The 11,573-nt window shown below is 33.1% G+C and overlaps 2 protein-coding genes across 2 annotated transcripts; both read left to right on the forward strand.

Annotated features, from left to right (window-relative positions):
* Nucleotides 1-1,613: 1,613 nt before the first annotated feature.
* Nucleotides 1,614-2,915, forward strand: LOC112509985. The gene is made up of 2 exons (XM_025115228.1): nt 1,614-1,740; nt 2,555-2,915. The coding sequence occupies exons 1-2, from the start codon at nt 1,641-1,643 to the stop codon at nt 2,863-2,865; spliced, it is 411 nt and encodes a 136-aa protein (XP_024970996.1). The 5' UTR covers nt 1,614-1,640; the 3' UTR covers nt 2,866-2,915.
* A 3,790-nt stretch (nt 2,916-6,705) lies between these two features.
* LOC112509986 (mitochondrial import receptor subunit TOM9-2) lies at nt 6,706-11,262 on the forward strand. Its single transcript, XM_025115229.1, has 2 exons — nt 6,706-7,081; nt 10,940-11,262. The coding sequence occupies exon 1, from the start codon at nt 6,770-6,772 to the stop codon at nt 7,055-7,057; it is 288 nt and encodes a 95-aa protein (XP_024970997.1). The 5' UTR covers nt 6,706-6,769; the 3' UTR covers nt 7,058-7,081; nt 10,940-11,262.
* Nucleotides 11,263-11,573: the final 311 nt, after the last annotated feature.

The raw sequence follows: 11,573 nt of genomic DNA on the forward strand, positions 1-11,573 counted from the left end.
GAAAACTAGGTTCCAATCAAGTGGTTTTTAATTTTTCTATTATTTATCGATGATCGGTAACGTACGATATTTGATTCTTGTCTCAAGTTAAAATTAGTTGAATTAATTTCGATCGCATATCAATCAACTTCGATTCCTTTTAATTTTCTATTTAAAGAGTCGTATACCAAAAGTTTATCGGGTAAGCATTTATCGGGTGTCACTCATCGTACCAGATGAACATGATAAGGATCAAAAATATTGTTCACTACTAAGAGGCATAACAACGTTTGAAAATCTTATACGGTTAGTGAGGAAGAAGATTCTTCAACCCGGTTAGTGCTTACTGGGTAATGAGTTGTTTGATTAGTTTTTTTTAAGTCCTGTATAAATAAAGTTGTCTGTATAAATTGAGATTGTTTGAGTTTTTCATAGATGGAATGAACATGTTTTTTTAATTATGAATGACATGTTTGAAAAAAACTTGGTTTTCTGTATAAAATTATCTCTTAGAAGCTTAGCGAATAAGTCACTTTTTATATTATTAAGCCAGTACTAAACAACCATCTATAACTAACTGAATAAGTTGTGACCAGTCCCATTAAACTGATTATTAACAGGCCCTAAGAAACAAACAACTTACCAACAATCTTAATATGTCATTTTGACAAAACTGACAGTGAATCTCACTTGGTAAGCAGGGACAGACCCAAAAAGAATTCCATACAATGCACATTTTTAAAAAATACAGTTGCACATTTCATAAACCTAAATTTTGTTAACTTACAACGAAGGGACAATACAATGACATGTGTTACCATAACCACTAAACTGGGTCTGTCTCTACTGGCAAAGTACGTATTAACTGTTGGTGATTTGTATCACTAATATCATTTAAGTGTAATAAGATTAATTTGTTGACCAATGTAATAATGATAAATATCGAACAAGTAAGGAAGATGCAGAGTGCACACTTGTTTGAGTTTATTTTGATTTAAGGGAGAAGCCCCTAAACGACGGGGGTCCGGGGGAGCAGCCCCTGGCTGGGGTTGAAAATGCTTCAAAAAAATCCAAATTTGGCGGGGTCCAAGGGGAATATCCCCTTGCTTTGTGAAAAATGCTTCAAAAATCCGAATTTGAAATTTTAAACCAGGTTTAGGGTTCTGAAACTACCGTTTGACAATTTTTGAATTAATTTTTCGTACTGGTCATTTGATTTTTGTAGGTACACAGATTCATAACAATTGATTCTCTATTCGAAAACCACTGAATTTTATCCGATTGAAATTCCGATTGTACAATCGAAATACTTCAATCTGAAAGTATTACACGACTTTCAGTGGAATCCAAACAATCGAAAACCAGAATTTCTAACATTAACCCAATAAGCGTTTACCCGGTTAGCATTTGGTAAACGACCCTTTTTAAGTATGAGACAATATCTTTGTCAAATAGAATATGAAAAACAAAATTTGAATAGACAGAAACGCATAAAAAGATGCATAGAAAACGTAACTTGTTTGATAAAGACGACATCTTTTCTGGTAAAAAATTATCCAAATTTCTGCTTTTCAAAAAGGAATCATACATACAATTCAAGGATGATTGAAAGACATGTTATTATATATAAACAAGTGAATGAATTGAAGGGAACTTATAACATGGGTTTTCAAAAGCTCATCTTCATCGTATTATTCATGCTTCTCTTCTCCTTTTCTCTTGCATCATTTGCTCTATTAAGCAACAAGAACTTGGTTTCAGGTTCTCTCTCTACATATGTATAATATATATATAGTTACACACACACATGTAAAACACACACAAGAGTGGTTTGTATTGTGTGTATTGGTCTTTTCCTTTCAAGAAATCTTGACCGAATCAGGGGTCGTTTGGTTGGTTTTCCATTAAAATCATGTTTCTTAGCAGCTTAATGAGCTTAAGGGGGGACTCGGAGATTATTTGGTCAGTTATATATGACTGTTTGGTAGTGGCTTAATGACATAAAATGGGCTTATTTGTTAAGTTTCTAGGGGGAGCTTTATGCAGAAAGTCATGTTTTTTCAAACATATTCTTTTCATTAATAAACACGTTCATTCTTTATATGAAAAAACCTTTCCAAACAAAAACATCCATATACATACAGTTTTATCCATGCAGAACTTAATAAAAAACCAAACAAACAGCCCGTAAGTTTTTTTTTTTGGATAAAGTTGTATCTATGGATTGAGAATGTTTTTGTTTGAGACGGTTTTTCATAAAAGAAAGGTGGGTGCTTTTTATTTGGGAAGAACAAGTTTGGAAAAAAAAAACTTGGTTTTCTGTATAAAGCTCTCCAAAAGCAATGACTTTCTATATCATTAAGTCAATACCAAACATATATAGCTTATCGAATAAGCCGTAAGTCTCGTTTTAACTCATTAAGCTGCGATTTTCTTATCACTCTGGTGGTGATGATTTTCCAGTAAAGTATTCATATAAATTTATCTGTTCATTTGACAGGAAAGTCTTGTTTCCGGCACACCGGAGCTTCGAGAATGCACTCTTAACTCAAAACGGTGTCGTTCTTTTTTGCAGAAAATAGTCAAAATACACATGAAAACGATTCTGTAGTTGGTGATGATAGTAGTGGAATGAACAAAAGCAAGTATACAACTGCTCTCACCGGAGGTAACGGCGGTGGACGGTCAGGTGGCGATGGCGAGCAGTCCAACTCCTCCCCACAAGGTGGCAACGGGGTGATCCCTGTATATGCCGCCGGTGCAGCCGCCGCTCAACGGAGAAACCACAAAGGTGATGCTGCAACTTGTAGCCCATGCTGGAAAGGAGGGTTTGCAATCTTCATAGTTATAGTATTATCATCTCTTTTACTCCAAATCCCTATGTAGAACACAATAATTTTATGTCAGTGTTTTTAAAGTATATCAGTACCCGTATCAATATCAATTTATTATTGATCGTTTACCGTAACAAAATCAAATTTATAGTGCGTTTAATGTGTTCAAGCGTCTTATAAGACATAATGTTACGGACGAAAAGTTAAAGCGTCATATCTAAATGTGTTACAATAAGTTTATAGGATGTTTTAAGGTGTCATAACAAGTTTTTTAGGACTCTTTTAAAAGAATGTGTTGTATTAACTATTTAATCAGACGCTTTTGAGAAGTGTCCTATAAACCCATTTTTCATATGACAATTGTGTTTATAGAACACGTTTAAAAAGCGTTCTATAAAATAGCTAATATGACACTTTATTTTACAAAAGTCATAAAAAACTTGTTACGACGTCCAGAAGTGTCCTCTAAATCTATTGTAACATTTTCGGATAAGATGTTTTGTTTTTTGGTCATATAATATAAAGCCTTATAAAACACTCTATGAGGAGGCTTAAACACTTTAGGCGTACTGTAATTTGTTGTAGTGGTTTAAAAAAGTAGCATAGTCTGTATAATGGTGAAAACAATCAGTACATGTTGATTGGTTCATAGGAAAGCCAACGGACCGGGTTCGGGCTGGTTATTGGTATCTCCATCCCCAAAACCGATAACTAAAACCGTCCTCATAACCGCCCGAACCCCGTCAGGGATCCCCATCGGGTCCCCGCGGTTTCTCTGATCCCCGTTATGGGTAAAAAAAAAAAAAATTCCGTTCACCGTTGGTTATACCTGAACCCAAACCCAAAATCGAACCGATCTAAAAAAATTACAACGTGTTAATTAAATTAAATTAAATTAATTTTTTTTAAATGTAAGTTTAAATGTCTCAAATATAATCGAACCAATTACAAACAATGTATTAGATTACAATATAAAAACAAACATAAATTCAAACATCATACAACTAACATCACGATTTCACGATTAGACAAATTATAAACTTTACTTTTTTCGTGAGCCTTATTTAGGTCATTTTATTGTTGGCAAACACTTATAAAAACATTTGGTAAACACTTTTACTTAGAACAACACTTACCAGGTCAGCCACTCTTACCTAGACAACACTTACCCAGTAAGAGTTGGCAAACGACCCCTTAGCCATAAAACCCGTATTTGACGACTAATAATATATAGAAACATCTTCACCTTTACTATATTTTCGTGAATATTTTGAACATATTATTTCCAATAACTTACGTTATGCTCATTTCCACCTTTTTTTCTTAATTATTCGTGTTGTTGGCCCAATTCTTTTCTCCTCTGCATTATATAAAAAAGAACCATTAAACGAAACGTTAAATTAACTAAAAGAATTAAAGTATTTATTCCATAACGACATTCGACAAAAAGCTTTTTATCAGATTAGTTAACAACGCATCTAAAAGCTCTGGTTGGCAGACGAATGGCGAAATGATAAGACTGATGTTTAAAGTTAAAAGTGTTCTGCAGAAGTTAAGATGTCCATTCTAATGGTTACGCAGAGAAAGTAACTTCAATAAGCAACAATAAAAAGCAGGTTGTTATTGTTTATGACTTAATTAAATTTAACTGTTTTTGAACATTAAAGGTTTCTATAAAAACGACATCTTTGTCTCTTGGGGCAGATGAAAGATATGTGTATATTTTACATTTTTCTATACCTCATTTTGGTGTGATATTAAGGGGTCGTTTACCAATACTTACCTGGGTAAGTGTTTACCGGCAAAATTCAAAACTATCAGTTACTTACCGAGTAAGATATTAGTCCACCAAAACGGTAATGTATGCAACAATTAACCCGGTAAGTGCTGACCGTGGTAAGAGTCGTTGCTGTCACTTACCGGGTAAGACTCTTAGTCTTTGCCTTAGGTCTTACTGGGTAAGATTCTTGGTCCTTGCAATGTTGATTCGATAAGGTAATGTGACTTGGTAAGCACTTACCCTGATAAGCGTTTGGTAAACGCTCCCTTAGTATATTCGGTTGATTTTATTGAATGTTTTTTAAGTATCTATATTATCTTATTAAGCAAATTTAACAAAAGTCTTAAAGTCTTAAAATATTAAGGGACCAAAATACCCTTTATACTATCTTTATATCACTTTTTCATCTTTTCACCCTTTCAACCCNTTAACAAAAGTCTTAAAGTCTTAAAATATTAAGGGACCAAAATACCCTTTATACTATCTTTATATCACTTTTTCATCTTTTCACCCTTTCAACCCTCATCACTCACTCTCTCACAACCCATTTTTTAAAATTATAATTTTAAATTTACACTTTATACCCCTATAATTAATTAATTAATTTACTTTACATCCTTTACTTTTAAATGTTTCATTTTAAACCTTTATCAAATTAACATACAGAATCGTATATCAATTAAAACATGTTTAAAAAATACATTTTTATTTTAACAAGTTACACCATTATAATCGTCTCGTTAATACCTTCAAAATGAGTCCAATATTGAATAATTTTTGACTTAATTATATTATTATATATTATATATACTGTGAAAAAATATTTTTAATATTTACGATTTATATTTTTATATATATACTATATATTTTGGAGTTAGGTTGTCCAAATTGCACTGTATAATATGTTTTTGGGTTTTTTTTGAAATATATATATATATACATGTATTAATTCAACCTTAATCTGAGTTTCTGGACAAGAAAGAGGGTAAGCAGTTAAAATTTAATTCTAAACCCCATTTTTTTTGTCTTTTCATGGCTTATGATCTGTCAAATTTGTATTTTCTTTATTGGTTTTGAGTGTTTATCTTAAAACTCAAGTTTCTTGGTTATTTGCTCTTGGTGTAAATCGAACACATTTGTGAAGTCGTTTAAATATGATGAATTTTAACTGTCATACAATTTTTTTCATCGATAGTCTATAATTGGAACCATAACTCTTATTTATTCAAATTGTATTAATATGTAAAGACCAAGTGTAACATATATCATCGTTAAATCTTATCTTATAAAATCAGTGGAACCTCAAAATCGTTAAAATTCATGGCTCCTGCCGCATTGCGCGGGTACACAACTAGTATAATATTTATATACGACAAATGTAACAAATAAACTCACACATCCTTCTCACATTTTGTGAGGTTTGAACCCCTGACCTCCTAGGAGGCCAAATGTTACGATATCGTTAGACTAAAAGCCATTTGGTTAAATGTTCATAATGAAAAAACACACAATTCTATAATATGTAATTATTACACTGAATGACATTGAGAATCCAAAAGATAGATTTCATTATAAATGGTTTTCAAAAATGGACTTGAAAGAAATCCGTTAATTGATTTCAAGATACTGACTATAAGTATTATATAACTACAGATCATATGTTATTAGAAGGTATGTATTTTCCCACGAATTCGAACTCGACTAATTCGAAGAAAGTTCACATAATAATAAAGGAGAAGATTCACATTGTTTTGTTTGATTAACAAAGAATGAACTAAACCACAAGGGTGGTGTCCGATTGGTTTGAGCTTGACTTAAAAAGTCAAAAGTGCCTGGAGGTCCCATGTTCGAATCCAATGAAGAATAAAAATTCATATGTGGCCACTAAGGTTCAAATACGATGACTCAGTGCCATTGTGAAACGGGTGGTCGCCATAAAATTAGTCGGCCCGCTTAACATGTTGGATATCCAGTTAATTAAAAAAAAAGAACTAATTAACTATATCAAATCATGAATGAGGACTGAAAATGTTATTTTTAAAAAAGTAGGGGAATAATTAACACATGGATAAATACTTTAGGGGCCTATATGTAATTGTTTTCTTAAAAGGGTCTTCCAAAACCCTCGAACTTGAAAACAAAATGAATTGAAATCTCTAAACCCTGGCGAGTGATAATGGCGGCGAAGAAATCAAGCAGCGAAGGAGTGCTTTCTAGGGTTTCATCGACGATATCTGAATCCCCGATCGTTTACAGAGGCAAACGAGCGGCCTCCGATGCCGGTTTTGTTGCCAAGAAGCTTCTCAAGAGCACCGGTAAGGCCGCCTGGATCGCCGGAACAACTTTTCTGATCCTCGTCGTTCCTCTGATCATTGAGATGGATCGTGAGGCTCAGTTGAACGAGCTTGAGCTCCAACAGGCTAGTTTGCTCGGTACTCCTGCCGTCGGCGTCCCGCAGAAGTGATGGCACTAAACCCTTATTTTGCAGGTTAGTCTTCGCGTTTATTGTGTTTTTGGAACAATGTATATTGCGTTTGGTAGTTAAAATTTTGCTATGTTTAGAGACGTTTGATGTATCCAAAACTTTCATAGAATGTTCTCCGTTTTACTTCATTTTGGAGCTATTATCGTCGGGGAGCCTTCAATATAGTTTTTACCCCTTTTGGAACAAATTCAGATCGCACCTATGTTCTTTTTTCTGAAGCTGAGGCATGGCAATCATGTATCCAGATGACCCTTACTTGTTTCTAGATGTGTGGAGTTAATTCTCTTGTTTGGTAGAGTATTGATGGTTACTTTTAGGGAATTATTAGATAACTGAATTTAGCTTGAAAATGTATTTCGGTAGCTTTGTCTGTTAATGGTTGATGCTTCAAGAATATCGAGTCTTTGAATAAAGGCGATATCGCAATGGTTGGTTGCTAAAAAGATACGCTCTAGATTTTGGGGAAGAAGTTATTTTGTTTGCTGAATCTAAGGGTTGAGAATGCTTAGTTTTGGAGGAGAAAGTTCAATTAAAGTAATTGTAGCTAGTTTGGCCTAGTTCAAACTCGATGCAACATTTTCTTATGATTAGGCCATACATTGCCATGACATAAAAATCAAACCAAACAAGCCTAGTATATCCCATTTGGAGGTGGGATCTAGGGAGGGTAAGATATACATAGACATGACCTCTATTGCTAATAGTAGAGTGGATGTTTTTGTGAAGACCTATGGCTTATGAAAAGCGTGTGAAAAGAAGGTGGGATTAAATTATAAAAAGCCGGATATGGGTAGGCAATAGCAATACAAATAGAAGCAAGAATAGGAAAAAAACGTAAAATCTAACCACCGACTCACTAACCCTATCCCCTACCCCTACTCTCTACTCTCTACCTCTCTTCGCCCCATCTAGATTTCCACCCATAATCTGCTACCTTAGTTTTGCATCTCCACAAACTCTTATCACTCTCTCCGCAATAGCAAGAAGCAGAGCGTGCCATAGTAGTCAGTAGACTGTAGAAGTAATTCATGCTTGCTTACATAATCTAGCTGTTTCATCAAAAACCCTTTCACTTCTCATCCAGTGTTCTAATCAATAGTCGGTACAGACCTATTGCTTCGAGTATCCAACTCATTCTTTTGAGTTTCTTCCCTCTCTTCTAATATGGCGCCTTAAAGCAACAACATAAGGGAGTGTTTGTCTGAATCAATTTTAGATGACTGATCTTTATGTAGTGAATTTCTTTTACACCATCTTCCTGTAAAGAAAAAAGAAATCTAAGATTTTAATCAGCTCCTAGGCTGGTTGGCAGTTAGCATTACTTTGCATATTTAAGACCACTTAAGAGTATATTATTATTAGCCAAAGGTAAATCAGCATGTATGGGTTGTTGATTGAACATAAAGTTATGACAAGTTGCTTCAAAGTTTGCTTTATTGCGATCAATATTTATATGATATTGTAACTCCCAAGTTCCTACTTCGAGTGTCATTACCTTCTTATTGATACTATTAAGTTTTCAATATGAACTTGAAATTTAACTTTATTTATAACTTAGCATATAATTACAACAGAGTTCAAATACTAGCGGAAACGTAACTCAATAGCTTATAATACAACACAATTTTGCTATTGATTAGAACAAACTTCTTCATGCTATCCTTCTTTACTCCTTCTCTGAGATATGTAACCTAAAAGCTTAGTGAGTAGTTATGGTTTCATGAATAAACAATTTTCATGATGCTTAACATTTTGTGAATGGTAATTCACTAAAACTCTTGATTATGCACAAAATAACCTTTTTATCATGCATAAACATTCTTTTGAGATCTCACTTGAAACATGTAAGTATGCCATACTTGTCTTGAGGTTTACTAACCCCCGGGTCCATAAAGGCTGCCCCATAAGGTCCGTTTGCACGACGTCTCTTCTTGTAATATCCCGTACATTGGATATTTATGGTCATACATAACATGCAAAAACTTTCATGCCTTGTGTAACACATACTTGTATCATAACATTCAAACACTTTCATGCCTTGGTGTAAAACACATACTTGTATCAAAACATGTCATCATGCATATCTTGTATAACATTTTCATGTAAAGCAAACATGCCAAAATATCTTGTAATGCATAAAATACTTTTATATGGCATGTATGTACGTCATAAATCTCATAAGTACTCACCTTGATTACGCCTAACTTTTCCCTTAATTTCTTTCTTCAAGCTTGATTATGTATAAAGAGAGAGATTTGTTACTTTTGTATGAAGCTAATAGTAATGCTTCAACCCCTATTATAGGTAAATTCATGGCATTAGCTACTTGTTTTTCTTGCTCCCAAAATTGTACTCTTATGAGTAGTTTAACGCCTCATTTTTGAGGATAAGAGAATCTTGATACACCATGCTTAATGTAAAGGAATCTTGACACATCATGCTTAATATAAAGGAATCTTGACACATCATGCTTAATATAAAGGAATCTTGACACATCATGCTTCTAGCTTTAATTTGTCCTGCTTTTGGCTCTTGCTTGTCATCATGAAACTTGCCAACACATGTTTCTAGCCTTGACAACTTATAACCAGCTTGCTTTGTCATGCTTGCTTAGTCATCAAATAGCTTGCCAACACATACTTCTAGCCCTTACAACTCATCACTTCAGGTTTTATTTCTCATGTTTTGCCTTGTAAGCTACTTGACTTATAAATATGATAGTTTAATAAATGCTACAACTGCTGCACTCTTTTAAGAGTACTTAATTTACTTGTAAAATTTTGTACTTAAGGCTTAAACATTAAAATTTAGCAAATAAAGAAACTACGGGTGTTACAAATATGCTCTAGGATATAGTCTACTTGGTCCAATGGATCTTGCATATGTGTAAACCAAACCAAACATACTTGGTATATCCGATATGGGGAGGATATGGTGTACGCAAACCTATATGGGCTGTTTCCTTAGGGTGCGTTTGTTTCACTGAACAAATTAGAACATGGATCACTGCTCCATGTTTGGCAGGATTTTTATGTGGAACAAACAAGAACATATATTTTACCACCTCAAGATAAAACGTAATTCTCTTCTAAAACATCAAATATGCCTCCCCCTTTATAGTTTATTCATTCTTTATTTGTTTTTTATATTTTATGTTCTTTAAACTTTTACTTTATTGACCCCCGAATATTATTTTTTGACGGTTTCTATATTTTGATTAATTTATTAAATATAATAATAGAAGGTATAAAATAAAAATTGGAAACTCCATAAACTTTTTTTTTTGGTGTCATTTTAATCGTTTTGACGAAACCTTTTCAATGATATATTTTGTTATAAAAATATTTTATTTTATTATAAGTTAATAAATTAATCAAAATATATAAGCAACCCATTAGGGGTAAGGCCATTTTGTTTGTTCTGTCCTGACCAGTTATGTCTTTTCAAATTTTGTCCTATCTTGTCTGGATACCAAATGCACCCTTAAAGACCCCTGGTTTGTGAGAACATGTTGTAGAAAGTAGAAACAAGGTATGTCCAAAAGTATTTTGTTTAAACTGCAAGTATTATGAAAACATACCCGAGAGATTACTAGAAAAAGAGTGCGTGCAAACAGACAGTAAACCGTAACTGAGCAGAAGTGTCAGATGCACGAAGAAACCATGTTATCCTACCTGTCGGGTGTTTTTCATGCTTCTTTTTGTCACCATTTCAAGTCTGACAGATATACGTTGTATGTATATGCATATATCTTTCCGACTCAAAATGGTGACAAAAAGGTGCATCGATGCTTGTTCTTTTTATGATTTGTCAACAAAGGGAATTCGGGTCAATGAGTCTTGCAAATTCTTTTGGATACAGGTATGGATCCAACGGAGTGAAATTTAAGCAGAAACAAAATGAAAGAAAGCAGCAACAACACCAATTGGTATGAAGTTTTTCATTTGGTTTTATATCATGAATTTGTGATTCTAAAGAGATGTTCTCTTGGCTTCATCTTTTTTCCATGATATTATATTTCATGCATATTTAAAATAACTGCAATTAGATTGATCATTGCAGATAGGCATGACCCTAAAATGCTTTAGAATTCAATTATATATTCGAACAAAGCCTTATGCATCGCGTATATTTATATGTTGGTTGGCTTTTGGTTTTACTTAGTATTGGTAGTTGGATGTTTATGGGTTTGTTTGCTCTTTCATGGCTATTTTTTGAAATTCTATTAGTCACAAAGAATGGTAGTCATAGAAAAATGAAAACCACAAGGACCAAATCCAATTCATTCTTTTGTTTATTTAGAAATTAAATGTAATTTATTTTAGTTTCAATTAAATTATTATAAATAAAAATAATTTATTTTAGTTTCAATTAAATTATTATAAATAAAAATAATTTATTTTAGTTTCAATTAAATTTTTATAAATAAAAATAATTTATTTTAGTTTCAATTAAATCATCGGATTAGTAGGACCGAAATGATGATTTGATTGTG

The sequence above is a fragment of the Cynara cardunculus genome (assembly GCF_001531365.2).
Source record: "Cynara cardunculus var. scolymus isolate 2C chromosome LG 3, CcrdV1, whole genome shotgun sequence".
Classification (NCBI taxonomy): domain Eukaryota; kingdom Viridiplantae; phylum Streptophyta; class Magnoliopsida; order Asterales; family Asteraceae; genus Cynara; species Cynara cardunculus.

Coding starts and splice junctions, on each gene's coding strand:
- LOC112509985 (XM_025115228.1), top strand. CDS start 1,641: ATGGGTTTTCAAAAGCTCATCTTCATCGTATTATTCATGCTTCTCTTC. Junction 1,741..2,554: donor CAACAAGAACTTGGTTTCAG/GTTCTCTCTCTA, acceptor TCTTTTTTGCAG/AAAATAGTCAAAATACACAT.
- LOC112509986 (XM_025115229.1), top strand. CDS start 6,770: ATGGCGGCGAAGAAATCAAGCAGCGAAGGAGTGCTTTCTAGGGTTTCA.